Consider the following 21698-nt stretch of genomic DNA (forward strand, 5'->3'; position numbering starts at 1 on the left):
TCCAGGCCGCTCTCAATTTTCGAGGGGCTTAATTTTCGCTGATTTTGTGGGTTAGCAATCCTACACGAAAATTAAGTCCACAAAAATTGTTCTTTAATTAAAAGTATCTGCTAGATCAAAGATTTAAAGGCGTGGCTTCTGGTAAGTAGTCATTCCGCGAATATTGTGCAACGAAATGCTTTTAGAGGCCATTCCACGAAATATAAGTGCCTCAAAAATTTTGCGCTATACAGTAATGCCAGTGCAGTGCAATATATGGTTGCTTGGTAGTGATGTAACATGACATAAAATTATACAGATCGAGCACTGGATTGCTTTACACTCACTCACTGGGCAACAAATATATAGTCTCATCCATCTCTTTAAAAGTATCATTAAAAAATTGTAAGCTGACCTGGCCATATGTACTGGTCGAGATGCTGGTACACAAAACTACAACCGTGAACTAGTGCACTCAATATTGACATTAATTATTATTTTTAGCAGTCTTTTTAGTATGATGAGGTCATGCATTCCTGCATGATAAGTAGCAGACATGATAATTATACATGTGCTGTGGGACTTAGTACTTCATGTTAAAAATCTAGTTTGGGGCGCCAGTCAATTTTTAGGTACTTTTCCTATAGTAATGAAAGCACCGCGGGTGCTGATGCCTCGGTGGAGGTGCCAAAGCTACATACATGTAACATAAAGCTACTAATAGCGTTTACACACACACATTATATCATGAATTTGATGAACAATCTTGCAGAATCCAGGGAAACTCAAGAAGTAGGTAATAATTGACCATGATTGTTATTAAAAACGATCGATGCCAAAAGTTCAAGCTAAGATTAATGGCTGCATCAGTAGAGCCTTGCAGCTCTCTTCTCACTGTTGCAGCTACATACCAATAGCTATAGCGTTTTAGTGCAGAGCTACATGTAACTACTAAGTAGCACTCCATAGACGAGTTTCGCTACGCACTCTTCTTAAAAGGCTGCAATGGCATTCCAAGTAAGCAAAACTAGGTATAACTCGAGAACGAAGCATTATTTGCAAATCCACGAATTAAAATCCAAGTAAACATGACTAAAAGCCTATAGAAACTCTTACTTGCACTTGATTCATCCTTGAGCAGCTGTAGCAGTCTACACAGACACACACACACACACACACACACACAAACACACTACCGTATACCTCGCTTGCGCATGCGCACCGAGGCATAATAAAATCAGCAAATCCAACTGCATGAAAAAATAGTACATCCAGTAATTCAAAGAGATTGTAAACTATAGAGCACAGAAGTGCTAACCCTCGGCTGTTGACATGAATAAATAGATCTATAAAAACCGAAGGAATGTTCTAATAAAGAAGCAACAAACTAATAACTTTTAATAGAGATCGGTAAAGGATCACTTCAGCTGGAAATATGTAGATTTACCTCAAATAATGGTCGCGTGTATAGAGCTAGCCAACGTGCAAGTTAGCTTTTGCTCGCTTATATATACGACAACAAAGTTTTAACATCGAAATCTGTTAAAACTATTGTATGAAGGCTACCCATGCTGTAAACGCAGAGCTATGGCATCCAGGTGAGCAGGCTCATAAATTACAAACAGACAGACAAACAAACAAACCAACGGACTACTATACCCGCTGGTCGCGGCACGGCCTCGGTTAATAATTATATAACTTGAATCGATTTAGAGCATGCATGCATGCATAGACCATCCAGTTTCTACCGATATTCGATACAACCCATGAAGAGTCAGAAGAAATTTAAAGCAGCAATAACAGCATTGTCATCTACATGCCACAAGCAGCAGTGCAATGTACGTGTTAGTAAATTACATTTAATATAAAGAGGTGCATGTGCCTAATCTGCCGAGTAAGTTATTTGAAGTTATTATGTTCTCACACAGTTATTAAGGACGTCTGGTGGATGGGTAGTGGGGGTGGATGGCGTTGTCGTGGTGCAAGGGCTGGAGGGAGATATTGGTTGAGAATAATAAACAGATGTATAGTACATATAGTACGCTTCGCTTCCAAAGGACATATTGACATATTTGCATTTTACCCCATGAAAATTACCCGCTATATGGTATTGCAGCATGTAAGTACTAACCACACACCTAGTGTCTTCTCTGTGTGCAGCTCCTCAGTATTAGTGACAGGGCGTCGTGGTGGAAGGGCTGGAGAGGAGACAGTGAAAGTTGTTTCATGGACTACAATTACTGGTCATACTACAACTGAACAGTGAATCTAAAAAGGACCAAATGAGGGAAAAATGTCCTCTAAGAAAACACAAGAATACAATTAGCAGTAAACATCCACCGAATAAGAGAAACATTTCCTCTAATATTGCATAGGAAACCTAATTATATAAATGTATGTTTCTTAGAGTCACAAGTAATGTTTTCAATATTACACTTGTACACACAATCATAAATCATAAATGATACATCTGCTCTATTCATGAACTCTTGGGAATTAGTGTAATGTGGAACCAATCACAACATTGTATTAACTACCACTTGACGAACGACAGTGCCAACATTTAATTTCCCACAGTTTAAAGTGACTTACATTGTACAATACATTAGAAAACAAGACAATAATTTATGTGGTGTCCACTCTAAAAACTACTTCGTGTAAGTACCATAATTATAGCGGGTAATTTTCAGGGGGTAAAATACTTCATTCGTGGGTAAAATATTCGTGGTCATGCAGACCTTCAACCACGAAAACCACGAATATTTTCCCCATGAAAATTACCCGCTATAAGTATACTAACCACCCACCTAGTGTCTTCTCTGTGTGCAGCTCCTCAGTAGTGACAGGGCGTCGTGGTGGAAGAGCTGGAGAGGGGACACAATGAAAGTTGTTTCATGGACTACAACTGAACAACAGTGAATCTATAAAGCACCAAATAAGGGAAAAATGTCCTCTAAGAAAACATGCACGAATACAATTACAATGTATAAGAGTAAACATCCAATCACGTACCGAATAAGAGAAATATTTCCTTTAATATTGTATCTATAGGAAACCTTATTTATATACATGTATATGTGGAGGTAAATTTTCACCCCTGAAAGGATGACACTTGAATGCGGTAGGGAATATTGATATAATAACATTAGATCCCATTTGAGTGTATTTAGCAGGGAACTATGAGCTATAGTACGGTACTATAGATTGCTCTGGGCTATACAAACTACAACATTGTACATAATTATTGTATTGTGATTTACAAGAAGATACACATGACTGTAATAACATAAAAATTATTGTAGCTAGATTGTTTGTCTAGTAATAATAATAATAACAGAACTAGAATGAAAGAGAGAAGCTCTAGTTTCTTTTTTTGGCTTTGTTCGAGAGTAGTAGGAGACGCTCGTTTTTTGGGCAGTGTGCTGTGCTTTTTTTGCTGCAAGGCTGCATGGGGGAGGAGCTAGATGTATGGAAGTGCTGGGATTCTAGTTTTGGCTTCTTCCTAAAGTTCCTTTCGCTTTGTTCAAGAGTAGTATAGGAGCTGCTCGTTTGCTGGGCTTGTTTGCTGCAAATTATAGCTTAGGTGTCTTCCTTTTGCTTTGTGAGAGTAGTACGAGCCGCTCGTTTCTTGGGAAGTGTGCTGGGCTTGTTTGCTGCAAAACTGGGGGAGGAGCTGGATGTTTCCGTTTTGTGGGTGGAGCTAGGACTATCATTTTGTCCATGAAGCTGAGATGAAGGAACAGGGTAGACTGGCGGCGACAGCCGCCCGAGCGTGTAGCGCGAGCGACTGGCAAACTGCCTATCAGTCACTCGTCTCAGCGGAAGTTTAATAGATCGTATGACACTACTAAACATGAATATCGTTATAGATAATGTGGTTAAATTTTGCTATGAGATTCAGCTACTATGGAATGCACTGAATCCCCTGAAGTGTAAGTGCGGTTACAATTACAGGGCTAATATGACGTTGAGCAATCTGATAGGCTGCAATGCTCGTTGCAGCTGAGACGAGTGACTGATAGACAGTTTGCCAGTCCCTCGCGGTACACGAGGGGCTGTCGCCGCCAGTCTAGGAACAGGGTTGACTTGAATAGAGACACAGAGATGCCAACTTCAGATATTAGTTTAAAAGAATAATGATGCAGTTGCTAGGTTGGCTGTTTATATAGGTAGACTGTTGCTAAGCTAGTGCATTTATAGTAGCCAATAGGTTTTGGGATCTAAATCAGTTAGAACATGTGCATTCGGTATCTATGGTTATAGTGTCCCTCATCCCTTGAGCTTTGGGACACTATAACACATAGATACCTCATGCCCATGTTCTAACTATAACTTATAAACACCCAAAACAGCACTAGAGGCGATAAACTTGACTGGCTTTTGAGATTCATTTTCCGTTTAGTCGGCAGGTAAGGGAATGAGTAATGTGATAAAGACGCTCTAAAAAACAACAAACACTTCCAAAGATGGCTTTTGAGATTCATTTTCCGTTTAGTCGGCAGGTAAGGGAATGAGTATTGTGATAAAGACGCTCTAAAAACAACAAACACTTCCAAAGAATAAGTAGGTAGGTAGGAATTAGGTCAGAAGGTATATTCAGAGTGGATAAGAGTGACCTACCTGGTGGGTCGTTCAGGTCGACTGGTTTCAGTTTGTCCTTGTCCACCTGGACATAGACGACCTTGGTGGAGTCCATCACCTTGGCATCACTGCTGGCTGGCCTGGTCTCCACCGGAATGTACTGCCCTTGTGCTTTGGCAACTACAGGACAGGGCATAACACATGTACAAGTTATTGAGATATCTGGCCTCTCATGATGAAAGTAGTCCAACTAGTTTCGAAAACTACAAGCACAAAGTTTTGTAGTTACACTACATGTACACACATGAAACAGCCAACGGTCTCCACTTGGGGAATTAGCTGACACGTATATGTACTGTAGTAGTAAGCACTATCCCCAAAATTTATTCTCTCACTATAAATGTATACTACTTGATACCTTTGCCAAAAATAATGTCTGCCTGAAACAATATTAATCGAACAGGTTATAATAGGTTATCATTCAGGGGCTCCACTGTATACTGAACAAGTACCTGGTGGTGGGACGACTGGTACGAGTTTGTCCTTGTCCACCTCAGAGTAGATGACGGTGGATGAGTTCTTCACCTTGGCATCACCGCTGGCTGGTTTGGGAACCACCAGCGTGTACTGGTGCTGCGTGGGAGTGGGTGAGGTGCTAATAATTACTGTAAAGTCAATTTGCCAAAAATAATTAATTTTAGTAAACAATACTTCCTGTCTACTATAATTACGCTGGCACACAATGCCTGTAACGTACGTACATGAATCCAGTCCTGAGGACATTGTGACACAGACTGAGACTAGTAATATGTACTTTCCCACTGATATTATTACTATTACTATAAAAGATGTCATTATATTCAAGCACGGAGGCTTCTGACATGCAGAGCTTCCTTCCCTGGAATCACTGTACAACTGCCAGACACTTGCTGATACATGTAATTAAGGCTTACACATTATGCACACACAGCTGTACAATTTCTCACGTACACATATTAAAGACATAAAGTACCCACAAAAAGGGACAAAGAGAGACTCCAAAAGCAGCTATTAAATTTAGGGTATAATACGTACCACATCACAGACAGCATTACTTGGTCTACACACTACAGGTATATACATATAGCCCTCACTTGTGCAGTAATCATTGCCTCAAGTCCATCGTCACCTCCATCCTCTGTACGCTCGTTCTTTGCTTGTGAAGTGCTAGTGGTCTCCTCTGTAAGCACCACATCGTTGTCCAAACCTCGTATCATGGGAGGGGGAAGGTTCTCACTAGTGGTGAATGTAGGTTCGCCTGCCTTAGCTAATGGTATAGTTTCGTATTCAGGACTTTGCATGTTTTCTTTACATATGACGTCATAACCTGGTGGAGGTGTATCGTCTGTGTTGCAGTCCAGAGACATGTGCTCAGGGCAGGCGACATCGTAGAGTGCTACTGGAGATATTATTGCGGCACCCACGTCCTGTAGACAATACACAGTATAGTAACATCTTTATTGACCCCCGAAAACCATATACAGTATAGATAGAAAAATGGTATTGGTGGTAATGGTAAAAAAGTAGCATTGTACGTGCATGAAGCAACGGAGCTACAGTGTACGGTAGGCCGGGACAGAACTATACTTGGCATTAAGTAACAATGAGCGCTTTGTGTCCATTTGAGCTTATTTGGACACACTTAAATAATGTACCACAGGTGCTTTTCCTTACACACTTAAGGATCACCAGGTGCTGCGTGTTGACACACAACACACATAAAAACACACATGACCAACATGGGTATTATACTACATGCAGCTGTATCCTGCTCAATGGGCTGTAACCATGCATGCACATATTGATGCACGGTTTCATTTAGCAAATGTTTGCATGAAATACTGATTTTACTGAATTATTGTAGTGTGCATGTACACGTATACAAATGCGCCACACAAAACCACAATCTTGTAAAAGGGACAAAGGAGAAAGTGTCACAGAAAACCTCTACTTGTACTATAAAGCACTCACCTGCGCAGCGATCATTGCCTCTTGTCCACCATGGTCATTGTTACCAGCTCCACCCTCTGCACCTTGTACTGTGTCTACACAGTTGACATCTGGTTGAGCTTCAGAGCTACCAATGGCCTCTTCTGTAGTACCATCATGTTCTGTGTCGCTGACTGATAGATCTATCTTCAATGACTCATCAACTTCCTCATCTACTGACTGATTCTCCACACCCTGGCTGATAGAGCTCTCCACTGACATAACAACAACACTCTCGTTATCCACAGCAGGATTGTAGGGGGGTGGTAGATCAGGTACCTCACTGTCTCCTCGTATCATGGGAGGGGGAAGGGGTGGAGGGTTCTCACTGGTGGTGGGTGTACGTTTGCCTGTCAGAGCTAATGGTATAGTTTCGTATTCAACTTGCGTGTTCTCTTTACGCACGACATCATAACCTGGTGGAAGTTCAGTTGACTGTGTTGACTCTTAAAGACATGTTCTCAGGGCGGGCGACATCGTAAAATGCTACTTGCGATGTTATTGAAGCACCCACATCCTGTAGACAACACACATTATTTACTTATTCAAGCAACACCCACACAAATCAGTCTCTGTTGAAACAAGGCTAGACAAGTCTAGCCTTGTCCCCCCAGGGATCTGATAGTGGAAATAACAACCTGTGAAAACACACATCCATTCTATCAAGAGTAGGTACTCTTATGATTCTATGCATGTACATGTAGCAGTACCTAAATATACCTTCAAATGACTAATAAAAATCAGTATCTACATGTCGGTAATTATAGTTGTCACTGATCATGAGGGGGATATTGAAACATGAACACAGGACGTTGCTAATACGAAACCATAGCATCAGCTCATGAGTGAACACAAACGTGCTTCCTAGTTTAGGTGAACAAGGAAGCTACATGTAGTACTTGTACAAACATAATTATGAACTGAAAGATTCTTACGTGAGGGGGCTATCAAAACACATTGTCAGCGCATTATCAGCACAAACACACAATGTAGAGAGTTTATCATTGCAACATAAAGTGTAATACTCACCACACTGCCGCCTTCAGAGTTACTGTGAATTAAGAGAATTATTATTTTAACATTAAGAAATGTAAACATAAGATTCTTACTAAACGGATATTGTTGTGAAATAGCCTTACTTCAGTTTCAATCACACTAATGTTACTATATGCACCCGCGTAATAATCTGCTAGCTAGCTAGCTAGAGACAGAGCTGTGTACGTGTAGGTTTGTTGTACCAGCTATTTTCTTCTGCAGCTGTATATATAGACCTATTGCAGTGACGTAATTAATAATGATGTCATTGGAATGTCAGCCATTTTGAGGTACCAGTAACAGACTTTTACATACAATGAACACGATTTGGCTAGTATTTAGCACCAAAAAGATACCCTTTGTAGAAGGTTACTTATCTTTAAAACAAGACCAAGGTGGCAAGAAGAAGTACCTGAACAAGCTAGATATCATTATTGGGCTAGATCCTTCAAAATGCGGCTGAAAACAAAAAGTGAAAAGAGATGGCTCTGTACTAGTGGAAATGTGCACATTGCAATGACATAGAGTTATTTTCAAGTTTATAATTATGTGTTAGCTACATACTGTATATGATTTGTGACATGTGTGTGCAAGTATGAACTGAATTGAACATTCCATGAAAAAGTTACAGGAACAGCAAAACTGCAGAAAATACACAAGCCATTCTCCATGTCTCGGGCTGCTCAGCTCTAATTCTTTGTCTCTTTGACCATAGATAGTAGAGGAAGGGGATTGGAAACACAGGCAATTAGCACTATTTCACACGGACCGTCCTAGATCCTTGCTACAAGCCGCGACCATGGATGCAACTTGAAGTGCTGAGCTTGCAATAAACTTTTTGTGCACTAATGGCAGTTTATGCTAAACTAAAAGCTTAAAGCAAGCTTATGATCATGCATAGACAACAATGAACAATCAATATAAGGTATAAGCATGGTCTAAACATAATTATACATGAATTATCAATGTTCTTCCAGTGATTTCTCAGTCCAAGTTCTTGCCACACATCGACACTGCGGTGACAAAATCAGAGCATGAATAGAAAATCTAATGGATTGGAAGCAATAATATGGACATGATCTTTAATATTGCCGAGTCTCGAATATAATCTCAGCTTAGTTACGGAGATGCTACCCCGCAAAGATGGCTAGTGGAAATCAACAAATCGGTCAATAACTCAAGAAGTATGATATCCCCACTTCCAATATATAGCTGAAGCAATAAAATAACATCATGTACTACTACTGTAACCATTCATTTACAATAGATCCAATTCATATGTCAGTTCTTACCCCACAAATAAAAAGAAGAAGCTAAGTGTTGTAAAATCTTCAAATTTTGTGTGCTACCAAGAGTGAACATAACTTCTAGCTAGTAATAATGTTTCATTTTGTACCTAGCCATGCCTCAAGACAAATTTTAAGGCTATTCATACATTTACTTACCTAGTATCCTCTCATTTGCTTCTTTTCAAAAGCTTCTCTTGACCTCAAAACCAGTAAAATCACACCTCAAGGTGTCTATAGGTTGCAACGCGCACGGTCCCAGATGCCTTACGTTGTAAGCATAAGCTCACGTGATCCCGTTTCCAATCCCCTTCCTCTACTATATATCTATGCTTTGACTTGGGATGACACTTGGGAGTCAGTAGAAGTTCTTGTCTTTATCCCTACTACTAGGATTTCCACAATATATAAGTACTATTTTTACCTATAAACTTAGCCTCGATTCCAGGCCGCTCTCAATTGAGAAAGACGGCCTGGTATACACTGTCTGCGCATGCGTCAATTGCCCCAAGATTCTTGGGGATCGAGATATCTTAGTAAATTAGTCAGTATATTATATATTTTACAATGATGTCATTGCAGTAGTTTTAATAAAATAACACAGCTACTTACAACATTTATGACCTAGACTAGTGACTAGTTTTGTTGTGATGGCTTGTACTTCTGTTCTGCTCTTGCTCAAGCTCTCTCCAGTGTTGAAAAGTCAGGTTTTGTCTTCTTTTGTACTGTGGTAGAGTAGTGGGAGTTTTTCTGTCAGTACCTACCGGCTCTGGCAAGTCTACTTGCTTCCAGACGCTTGTTTGATGCCATCTCAGTAAGATCAGTGCTCCTTGTATGAGCCTAGAGTTGTGATGGCGATTTCTCTCTCTTGACACTAATAGTTTAATCAACCACGTGGGTGACCATAGTACAAAAGGTTAATTGATAAATTACAAAGAGTTTTACTAACAAATTTACTATTGAATCCACCCACGCGCAAACGGTGGTTACCAGGCCCTCTAGTGAGAGGGGCTGGGATAGAGGCTACTATAAACTGTACAAGTCTGTTTGATGTGGTACCCCAAAATGGCGGCTATCATTGAAATATCAAAGCGTGGCGTCATAACCACACCCACTGCAATGGGTCTATAGTAGACTTTCAGAGGAGGAACGCCAGGGTCAATAGGGTCACGTTTAATGAAGAATTAAACATTCTTGTTCTGGGTTCTTGACCTTTGCTGCATATAGCAGCTTAGCGCTTCTGTTCTTTATTTGCCTGCTTAGAAAGCTTACTATACCTAGTCTATCCAGTGCAGCAAGCCAGTACATCAACATTTATACCCTAGCCACGGAAGGCTAATTTCCATATCGTGTGGTTTTGAAGAATGCAATAAAAGGTCAAAGTTTGCAATTAAATCCTGGATCTCCTCTCTCAAGCTGCTTCCTCTGGGGCGCGATAGCTCAACCGATTTCTGTTGTGATTATAAAGAGGATCAAGCTATTGATGGTGTATAAACTCAGGGGCGCGAGGGTAAACTCAGTTTTAGATGTAAACATAGGCCACGTGGTGTTTTAATTAGTGACCTTTTGACACTGGCATTCCTCCTCTGGTAGACTTTCACCAAAGTTAGTGTTAAATGGGCGTGGCCTGTCCATATAGGCTCTTGTCAGTTTTCACCCCGTTCAGACGATCGTCATCCACACTGTTGCAGGCTGTGAGTCTTTTGTTAACATAGCAGGCTAAGGGTAGCTATCAGAGAATGCTATCCAATGGGCTAGAAACCTTCAATCGAACTTTCTATCTACTTCCTTCAATCCACTTCCGTTCGTTGTGATGTCATAGTTTTACTGAGCATTATACGATGTTATCCAAAGCCCCCAGATACCGGGGGGATATTAGCGCATGCGCAAGCAGTCGATACCAGGCCCACTTCCCTAAGTGAAGTGGGAAGTGCGGCCTGGGATCGAGGCTACTCTCAATGGTGCAGCTAGCAAGTGAAACTGAGCTAGACCACGCCTACAAATTCGCTATTGAAATTCGCTTTTGCAATTCACTTTTGCAGTTGACTTTTGCAGTTGCTCAATCACGTGACATCACATGTGCTTTCTATTCATCAATATGATTTTACAGCATTAAGGGCATAATAAATGAAGAAGTACTGTAAGCACAGACCTGATGGCAAGCCTGTAGAAACAGGTTACCATAATTATGCCTCGAGGCGTAGCCGCATGAGGTATATGGGTAAAGCTGTCTGTGTTTCTGTGTGTCTGTGTGTGTGTCTGTTCCAACTGTAACTGCTCAACGGTTGCAATGCGACGAAAACTAACAGCTTCTATAGGCTTCTAGCCACGTTCTCTTGGATTTTCATTCGTGGATTAGCAAACTAAAGCTTCTTTCTCGAGTTATTGCTAGTTTGACTCACATTGAAGGCTGTTGCAGTCTCTTCAGAATCTTTCATAGCATCATCTGTTCGCACAAACTTTCTATTCAACACATGAGTTAGCCTTGCACTAAAGCGCTAGCTCTTTGTTAGCTACAAGAGTCAGAAAAGATCTGTTAAAACAGCTAGCTAGCTATATAGTATAGTCAAGGGCGTATGAAGAGAAGAGGGCATGCAACTACTATCTATCAGAAAACAAATGTGCGGGGTTTTATATCTAAAAATAGTAAAGAATGCATTGCACGTGCACCGTTTTTGTGCGTGCACGGTGAAGATATACGGAAACTTACAGAGAAAGTAGCTATTTTAGCTAAGCTAGCTAGCTAACATACTGCAGAAGATTGTAGCTCTCTATACTAGTAGTAAATGATGCTAACAATGCTCAGTGACACTAGAAAGTGAGTAGCATAGTCGTACTAGAAGCAACAAGCCAGAAACCACAAACTTTGAGTTGTTGCCTCAAATCCTTGGTTTCTTTGACTCCTGTCTTGATGTAGCAGGTATAGCAATCATAGTGTTAAACTACTACGACTTATAAACTAACAGGATATGTTATACCGTATAGCGGGAAATTTTCGTGGGGTGCAAATTTTCGCGTTTTTCGAGGGCAGAGTAGTCAACGCGAAAATTAAAACTGGGATAAACTCCCACGCACCGGTATACGCAGGTGCAAAACCTATTGGTGGGTGTGGTTTATTGGCATTGACACGAAAATTAAATCCGCGAAAATTTCTGCTGAGGGCTCTGGGAGCCAAATAGCGAAAATTTGCACCCGCGAAAATTTCCCGCTATACGGTACAAGAGAGATAAACAAGCTAATGGAAGAAAGTAGATAAAATGTGCCGACTCAGCAGCTTGGATGAGTTTGGAGTTTTTACATAGAAACATAAGCTCACGTGAATCTTAATTAATCGTGACCAACCTCCTCTAGTGGGCGGTTGGCTAAATATAGCATATCCTGCTGACTCATCAGTTTTTTGACGCATACGCAGTTTAGATTGTGAGTTGCATGCCCTCTTCTCTTCATACGCCCTTGGTAGTCTGGGGGCCAGACCTTTTTCTCAGAGGGGGGAGGGGGAAGAGAGAAAGAAGGTCTGGAGACTCTTGCAGCACTTCCGTGTGCTCTTGGAATGTCAATAGGGAGGAGACTGTGATATTGGAGGTTATAAAGAAGGAGTAGATGTAGCAATACTCTCATTTCATTGGCTGTATCTAAATTCCATTGGCTGTAATCCAAATTCCACAAAGGCAATACTCGCATTTCATTGGGTTAAAAAATCACATGACATAGGATATGCATTTCATTGGCTCTGGCCACATTCCGCTAGAGCACACGGAAATGCTGCAAGAGCCTCCAGACCTAATCCTAGCTCTCTTGATTTTGCCCCCGAGCTATTAGGTCTGGCCCCCAGACTAACGCCCTTGGTATAGCCATTGTGAACTTAATCTCTTTGGACACACCCTTTAATTATTCCTGTGGATGCAATGCGCATGTGCGCTCCTCCCCACATGTTGGAGAATCCAGTGGCAGAATCAACTTACTTCTTCATGTTCTTTTTCTTGAGGTCCTGGTATATATAGCGGTAAGCCACAAAACAAATAATACCATATAGACTAGATAACAATAGATTCATGTACACAAGTCTGGTAACAATAGATACATGTACACAAGTCTTTTCTTCTCAGTATTAATATAGATAGATACACACTTTCTGCCGGCTTCTTTATGTACTATACTGTGCTATACTACTGTCTGTGCTTAAATTCTCTCTTACTCTGTGCCTTTGACAAACTCACAGTATACACTATTAACTGTGGACACCCCTTTCTTGTGAAACAATCAAAGCACATTGCAAATTATTTACCTCTTCTATAACACTCTAATACTTTTGAGCGAAAGCAAAAACATGGCGAGAGGCATTAGCAAGCGCACGCTTGCAATACTCGTTATATAATAAACACCTAGATATGTATGTTGCAACAACATATTTCTTATAAGAAACAGGCAAGAGAATAATTATGCTGGCTAGCTAGCTGTGTCTAATATCTGCTGTGTCTGTCTGTGTTTGAACGATTATTTATAAGGTCTCCACTAGTAAAAGTATTTCGATTATCAACAGATTATGTTGAAATGGGGTATTCAATGTCTGCATACATGTACATCCTGTTATATTACCATATCGTTGAGTTGTTGCGTAGAGAAATGTGCCATGATAAACACAGACAGACACAGCTTAGACACAGCTAGCTAGCCAGCATAATTATTTTCTTGCCTGTTTCTTACATTTGATGTCACGTGATTATTGTGTGATTGAGCAACTGCAAAAGTCAATTGCAGAAGCGAACTGCAAAAGCGAACTGCAAAAGCGAGCTGCAAAAGCGCAGTTGAACTGCAAAATGAACCGCAAACGCAAAATGGAGTAGGTGTATACCTCAGGGCCACTGTATCTAAGCACTCATAATAGGCACTGAGAAATTTAAATTTAATGATATTCCAGTAGGCTAAGCTCAGAACACACCCATATTTCACACGGCAGTTTGTATTACTCCTCTGCCTATACGCCACAATTAACTGCACGTGGAAGCTTTTTTAAGCGCTCGCGGTTGCACATTAAACAAAGAACTACCAACACTTTTTTAGGTCAGTCTGGAGTAGCTCTAGGACCAAATCCAACTCTCTGCAAAAAACCAATCGTCCCTTGCTGTCACACTGCCTCGATCCACCAGGTATAGGGAGCAATCCTTTCGCCCATTCACTTCTAGATGAGGACCATAATTATTTCAGCCACGATTGAGTGTCTCTAAATTACTGCCCATGCGCATGCATACTATTAAAGGCCGCAGAATAAAGTTTAACCCTAAACATCGAGGGATGAATACCAGTTTGAATGACTGCTGGATGTATATAGAGTTGCATCCCGGATAAATATGTAACCATGCATTGCTGGATAAATTAGGGTTACAATTGCTCGATAAAATACCGCCTGCGGTTATAATTTTGCAAACGGCTAATCATGGTGGTGCTTCTTAGCCTCGGTCCCAGGCCAATTTTTTTTTAATAGAACAAAGTTTAAAAACACGGCGTGGTATTGATTGTATCTGGGGGTGACAGGAACTGGAAACCAAAGCAGAGATTCTTCACACTTTGTTTCCTGTCATATCTCTCCATATATAAGTTTAATACCGTAATTTAGCTCCGTGTATGCTCTGAAGTAACTAAAATCTAGCCATAGATTGTCTAGCTAGCTAGCTAGCTATGGCAAGTTTAAGTTGTTCAGATTAACATATACATTGTCTGCTTCACAAGAAGGTCCCACTCTCATTGCAGAACAGGCCCAGCTCTTGTCAGAAGGAAGAAACGTCTTTGCCATGGTTTTCAACATGGTATGACAAGTTTCTTGCTTTCACTCACTGCCCTTTGTGGATGGACTACAAACTAGTAGGTAGGACCAACACTGCTGGCCCTTGTCGACAGGTGTGTTGTTCTTGCAAATCTCTTGTTTTTTGGTTCCTAACCACGCCCAGATACAATCAACACCAGGCCTAGTTAGAAACAACTCGGCCTGGAATCGAGGCTATAGGTGCTTCTTTGTATGTGTATATATGTAGATTTAGTCTATGCAGCTAGTTATTCATCCAATTAAAAGCCTCTTGCAAGCAGAGCTGGCATCAATATGCTACTGCAAAATTGTAAGACCCTACTAATTTTCCATGGAAAAATTCCAGCCAGTAGAAATAGAATAATGCCTAAAGAACAATTACAGTGGTGCTGATACTTCCAGTTCTGCTTGCAAGATGCTTTGATGAGTATATATATAGCTTAGAAAAGCTAGCTGCTGAGACTAGATGTACATACACATAAAAATAATGGTTCGCTGGGGTACACTGTTTGTGCTGAAGGGGCGGGGCAGTGCATGTCTGATGATTATAGTGGCTAACGTATGAAATCCGAGAATATCGGTAGTTACTCTACTATTGCTTAGCTCACAACATGATGGCAGTTAGTTGTTATTAATAAACTTGCAGCGTATAGACAAAGCCAAAACACTTTGGTAGGTAAAAAAAGGTTGTAGATGTCTTCACGAACGCTGGTACCTAAGTGATCAGTTATACGTGGTCGCCGATCTTTGGTATTTTACTCAACTTTAACTATAATAGATAAGCCGGCTAGTTCATCCAGTATTCTGTCAAAGTACTGCTTAGCTTTTTTTGCTGTAAAACAATGTGCACGTTAAATGCATGCCATTTCGTGCATAGCGTTTTAATTAGACAGTATACAAACGTACTACCCACATACTGAACTGGTGGGCAGGGGGCTTACAGGAACTAAGAAGCCTCGGTCAGAATTAAACTGTAGATAAAGTAAGAATATGTACATACATATATATAGCTGCTGTAACAATTTTAATACCTTATCAGGTTAGCTAGTGTAGATTATAAACACGAGGTTTGTATACAGTGCATGATGTCAAGATATAGAATTCACACGTACAAACATTGATTGCCATGCACTGATTGTATGTTCAACTGTTTTCCCACGCATGATGCATGCATGGGTATATAATAATTATTATAAGCATGCATGCAGACAGCAATTTGAACGGTTATATATTGGTGGGTTAGCGATCATACATGAACTCTATACTATAATTATTAAGTAAACTTTATAATTATATAGAGTTATTATTATGTTAATTTTATGTACAATGTATGTAAACAAGTGATGTACATGAAAAACGCATTGTACATCAATTATTACATTTTCCCTATCACAAGGATCTATATGACCCCCCCCCCCCATTATTCCTATGTGAAAACAGGGACTGTATCAACTGTTGTACACCTTAGCAATCACGCAGAAATGGGCAAGACACATTATTATGATACCTTTGTCAGTTGGTTGAAGACTTGAATGAAGTCGACTGCTCTCGCCCCAGGAGACAGCCTCAACAGTCGACAAAATGCTGATTTATTCCATTCAAACTCCTTCCGGTTCAGGAGCACAGTAGTCTTGCATTTAAATGTGACCTGTATGACCAATAAAAACCAGGATTATATCTGTGGTGCTTATTACTAAAATTACAACATTGTTATACATTATAGCTTACCTCAATGGCTTGATCTAGGTATTCTTTAACCTTATCACAAGTCTTTCTAGTAGAAGGAGTACCTATTGAATATACACTTTCCAAGACTGGGCGATTTGGGAGTTTGTAGCTCTTAATCCTTGCACCATTCTTGTACACAGTGATACCACTGACTCCACCCACGAGAAACTCAAAGTGCCACCTCTTGGTTGCAGGCATTCTTCACCTATGCTGTAAACTAGGGAGCTACAGTAGCTAAGCACGTACTACTAAGTGCAGCGCAGTGCAGTGCAGTTTTAAATGCAGCTGAATAGTGCTAGTCCATCGGCGCATGCGCAATAAAGTAGCCATGCGTGAACCCGCAGGTGTGATAGTTCAGTGCGCATGATTTGTGGCTTGCATGCATGCAATGATGAATGATTCATGTCCTCTCTATGATGGCAGTTATAGCCAAGACTCTCTCCTTATTGTGTCACCAGGGACAAGCAGTAAGCAAGACTCACAAACTAGCATCAGGGGTGCATGCACTCCTGCTAGCATAGCTAACAACAAGCAAGACTCTCTCCTCATTGTGTCTCCAGAACTCGAAACAAGCATAGTGCAAGACTCTCTCCTCATTGTGTCTCCAGAACTAGAACTCGAAACAAGCATAGCGCAGGACTCTCTCCTTATTGTGTCTCCAGAGCTCGAAACAAGCATAGCGCAAGACTCTCTCCTCATTGTGTCTCCAGAACTCGAAACAAGCATAGCGCAAGACTCCCGCCTCTTTGTGTCACCAGAACTCGAAACAAGCATAGCGCAAGACTCCCTTCTTATTGTGTCTCCAGAGACAAGCATGACTACCAACACGCAAAACTCTCTGCTCTTATCTCCTGTTGTAGACAGCAGCCAAGAGTTGTTTGTGTCCTCCAGCTTCACTAACTGTGATGCTGACTCCGAACTACTCGAACTCATGGATTTTGATCCCCAATTTGAAGCTCCTTTGAATTCAACACCTGTCAAGAAGCGAAGGACAGAAGATCCTTTGGAATATGAGAGTGAATCTCCTGTAAGCTCTCATCGGTTTCAATGTTGTGGAAGGGTGTGTATTGCTGCATTTACTCAGCAGGAAGTACAGAAAGTTAGAGGTATCTTTAACAAAAAGAGAAGAGCTGACCAGAAACAGTTTCTGTTTGATACCTCATTGATATTTATTCCCTCGTCAAGCAGACAATCATCGAGCTCAAGCAAGCTTACGATGATGCTCGAAGGAAAGCATGTATGCAAGAACGCCTTCTTGAATATTCTTGGAATTTCAAACAAGAGATTCAAAACAGTAACCGAACAATTCTCAAATGGCATTCACAAAGCCACTAGAAAACCCCACGTGAGAGCCGAGGCCTCAAAAACGTCTGAAGCCAAGACTTGGATGAGGCAATACTTTAATCTCATTGGAGATCAGATGCCTAACATCGATCGTGTACACCTTCCTCATTTCCTCACTAAGTACGATGTGTACGTCAGGATGAAGAGGGAGCTCATGGCTGGAGGAATCCCAGAAGATGCTGTTGTGAAAGTTTCTACCTTTTACCGCTTTTGGAAAGAAGATTTTTCGAAGGTGCTCATTCCCAGTGTAAGTATTCTATTATACTATTATTATATAACCATAACCATATAATTATCCAATTTACAGCAAAGCGCTTTCAGCAAGTGTGATATTTGCACTAAGTTTGACCAGGAAAGAATGAAGAGTGGATGGAGGTGTGGATTTAAGGAGGAGTATGATCAACATCTACAGATTGTTCAGTAAGTGACTCTGCAAGCCTTTACCTTGTATTCGAGTACACATTACATTTCCACGCAATTAATTCTTTGCCTTTAGTCAGACAGCAATAAAATGTACCTAAATTACTCGTCCCATGTGCATAATTATACATCCAAAACGTAATTATGCATGGGTGCATGGGACTCACAATTATATGCATACGAATTTTATTCCATCTTGCTATTATTATTATGGTGACAGGCAAGAAAGGCGGAAGTATTATGGTCATCGGGAAAAATCTAGAACAAATCCACAACACAGTGTTACCATCATCATTGATGGCATGGATCAGCACAAGACCAATCTTCCTCGCCTCGCAAAGATCCCAAAGTCTGTGCAGGGATTGCTTCCTCTCAGAACACACGTCACTGGAGTGCTAGTACACACCCGGGCACCTCATGGAAAGTTAGCTCACGTCTACATTGACATGCTGCAATTCCCTCATGACTGCAACGTTACGATTCATGTGCTGCTCAAATCCTTGATTGCTCTAGATCATCTCCCACCAGTTCTCAACATCCAACTGGACAATACAGCAAAAGAAAACAAAAACAAGTTCTTCCTGGGGTTTTGCGCATTGTTGGTAGAACGAAAGATATTCACTAAGGTATCATTATAGTAATTATTACATAGCAACTGCATGCACTGCCCTGCCCTAATGACTATAATTATAATCATTCATGCACACATTGTCAATGCATGGTTGCCCATGCATGCATATGACACTGTATACATTGTGCTATAATAGGTGCGGGTAAACTTCCTACCTGTTGGTCATACTCATGAGGACATTGACCAGCTTTTCTCAAGGATATCTAAGCAGCTCACTCTAAAAGGAGCTGAATCTTTACCAGGTAATAATTATGCATTCATAATTATACATGTAGTATGTAGGTATTATGCATGGTGGTCAATTATAATTATAGCTATAATTATACTTCCTAAAATTTATTAAGGTTGGTTTTGAATTGATTGTGACATTACATAATTATTGTTGCATGTAAAATTGTACAGATCTCCAAAAGCAGATTACACAGTCAAGCACACCTACCCCAACGGTTGAGGTACTCAATACTATTTCTGATGTGAGGTCGTGGCTGGAACCTTGTATTGACGGACTAAATGGTCACTCTCTTCCACATTGCTTCAAATTCTTTTTAGAAGATGGGAAAGCTGTGATGTATTTCCGGCATTGGAGCAGTGATGCTTGGTGCAATGCTGATGTAGCAGTGAAACTACTTCTGGCAAGTCCGCATGTAATAACGTTTTTTTTGTCAGTGATCATAATAAATACCGTACAAGCACATGCATACTACATTATGTATGGCAACACACTTTGTGTTAGGGTGTATGCAGTTGTTATAATAATTAATAGCAGTTTTTTACAGACGCTGAAGTTCGAACCATAAGTATATTCTACAGCTCTCTAGGCCCTGATAATACACCCATTCGATTCTTGAATTCTTTAAAAAATTAATGTGCCTATTATGTTCATAAAAATTTGGATTTTGCACTATTATAGCGTAACATTTTTGAGGGTTAAATTTTTGCTGATTCGTGCATTTTACTGTAACAAAAATGGACAATGTATTTATCGACCTACACCTCTTAGGCTATAAATTAAGCTCATGCATTCGTATAGATCAAATTACACGCTTTTAACTTTACATGCAAAATGTTTACTGTGCAGGAGATTCCATGTGGCATTCCAAATAGAGTTCACCTGTCTGACAACAAGATAGACCTGCCACGTCTACACATAGATATTCCAAAGTTTTATTCTTGGATCTCTGATGATGCTCGTATTTGGTGGGAGCAATTTGATATGGACGCTGTCTACTCTGATGATGAATTTGGAATTACCCCCTGGCCCTTGCTACATCTCCAAGAAGGTGAGCAAACTCTCATTTCAATCAGAATTATATACGTAACACCATAATATACTTTACATTACGTATATCACTTATATTCTAATAATTATTACACAGTTCGTCAACTGGCCCAACTCCCAGCCTCAGGATCAGCAGATATGAGCTGTGATGCGCCTCAGAATACCCAGCTTCAAGCTCTATTTGCTGCAGAGAATGAAGAGTGCAATGTAAGCAATAATTATACGACAGTTCAGCACACCTATTGCACTTTCCCTAAATTTATAATAACCTAAATTTAGGTCACTTTGCATAATTTTTCAACTTAGGTATATACGTAATGCATATAAGTATATACACACAATTCCCTAAATTTAGGTCAATGTGTGCATGCACACACACAAATTATACCATCCCTAAATTTAGGTCACTGAGTAGGCTTCCTAAATTTAGGTTGCTTTGTTCACATGGTATCTACCTTCAAATTCAATGTCATACAGGTGTACACTGGCGCCTACCGAAAGCAATCACGGACAGACGTTAGGGAGGTGCAGGATTTAGCAGGTCTCAAGATTGATCAGTTGCTGGCAGTCAGAAGCTGTCCAAGCAGTAACATCGAGCCATGGATTGCTCAACTTCGATCGATCTCAGATTCAGAGGTAGGAGTTGTCTGGATGGAAGGGAAGTACAACAGCAAATGGAAAGTGGCAAGAAGACAGGATCCAGAAAACAAGAGGAAGCGAATTGAGTGGGAAGATTCAGTCACGAAATCCTCAATACTCTTGTACGATTTCCAGTTGACGTCCACCGGTCATCTACGTAAAAAGACAATAGAACATTTAAAGAGTGTATACCAAGAGCTAAAGCAAAGTAACACCTAATGTTGTGTATATTTCATTCTGTTTATCGTGATACAAAATATATCTCTGTTAGCTTCTCCAAATCTAGTATGCTAAACAGAGTCAATAAAAACAAGTTAACACAACCATGGAATACAACAATAACATAACAATGCAGATAAGATTTACAAATAGACAAAAAATCAAACAATTTTTGTTTCACTTAACTAATAAAACAGTGAATTCTATTCTGATCCTGCAAAAGAGAAAGGGAACTTTTAACAGTGAATGTGTTATGTATATAATTATACATTTTTTTTTACGATCACTTATCACTTAAAATTATTTCTAGCCCCTGATAAATTATGCTTTTTTTTCACCCATTATTCTATTCTTTAATTCTTGAAAAATGTGCCTATTATACGATTATTCTCTGATTATATATAAACACAACACACATGCAATTGATTAAGATATAATTAATGTATCATGATTCTGTATTTTCTCGCTGACTTGAAATATTCCGACACTCAAAATTAATTTTAATTAAATTAACTAAAAGAAGGGCGGCTGGTTCATGAGACACCTTCAGCCTTTTACCGTGAGAACATCCTTATGCAAAACTTAATGTAATGATCTTTACCAAAAATGGACATTGAATTGTATTGTATGACAATGCTGTAAACGCAGAGCTATGGCATCCAGGTGAGCAGGCTCATAAATTACAAACAGACAGACAAACAAACAAACCAACTGACTACTATAGTATAC

At 40.1% G+C, this 21698-nt stretch overlaps 3 protein-coding genes and 2 long non-coding RNA genes across 5 annotated transcripts in view; 1 reads left to right on the forward strand and 4 right to left on the reverse strand.

Annotated features, from left to right (window-relative positions):
• LOC135339285 (uncharacterized) overlaps positions 1-21698 on the reverse strand; it is a gene marked incomplete in the record, with an annotated part of 254087 nt that overhangs the window by 122678 nt on the left and 109711 nt on the right.
• Positions 2204-7265, reverse strand: LOC135342661 (uncharacterized). The gene is made up of 5 exons (XM_064539462.1): positions 6571-7265; positions 5073-5193; positions 4600-4740; positions 2787-2843; positions 2204-2247 (listed from the first exon to the last, which is right to left on the reverse strand). The coding sequence occupies exons 1-5, from the start codon at positions 6886-6888 to the stop codon at positions 2204-2206; spliced, it is 681 nt and encodes a 226-aa protein (XP_064395532.1). The 5' UTR covers positions 6889-7265.
• LOC135340453 (uncharacterized) lies at positions 15630-16571 on the reverse strand. The gene is made up of 3 exons (XR_010396374.1): positions 16438-16571; positions 16217-16357; positions 15630-15680 (listed from the first exon to the last, which is right to left on the reverse strand). It is a non-coding gene; the product is annotated as an uncharacterized LOC135340453 (long non-coding RNA).
• On the forward strand, positions 16817-20985 carry LOC135338938 (uncharacterized). The gene is made up of 8 exons (XM_064535036.1): positions 16817-18028; positions 18089-18201; positions 18422-18827; positions 18969-19074; positions 19235-19464; positions 19911-20112; positions 20209-20318; positions 20589-20985. The coding sequence occupies exons 1-8, from the start codon at positions 16817-16819 to the stop codon at positions 20967-20969; spliced, it is 2760 nt and encodes a 919-aa protein (XP_064391106.1). The 3' UTR covers positions 20970-20985.
• Positions 20112-20748, reverse strand: LOC135340237 (uncharacterized). Its single transcript, XR_010396267.1, has 2 exons — positions 20607-20748; positions 20112-20295 (listed from the first exon to the last, which is right to left on the reverse strand). It is a non-coding gene; the product is annotated as an uncharacterized LOC135340237 (long non-coding RNA).

The sequence above is a fragment of the Halichondria panicea genome, chromosome 1 (assembly GCF_963675165.1).
Source record: "Halichondria panicea chromosome 1, odHalPani1.1, whole genome shotgun sequence".
NCBI lineage: Eukaryota > Metazoa > Porifera > Demospongiae > Suberitida > Halichondriidae > Halichondria > Halichondria panicea.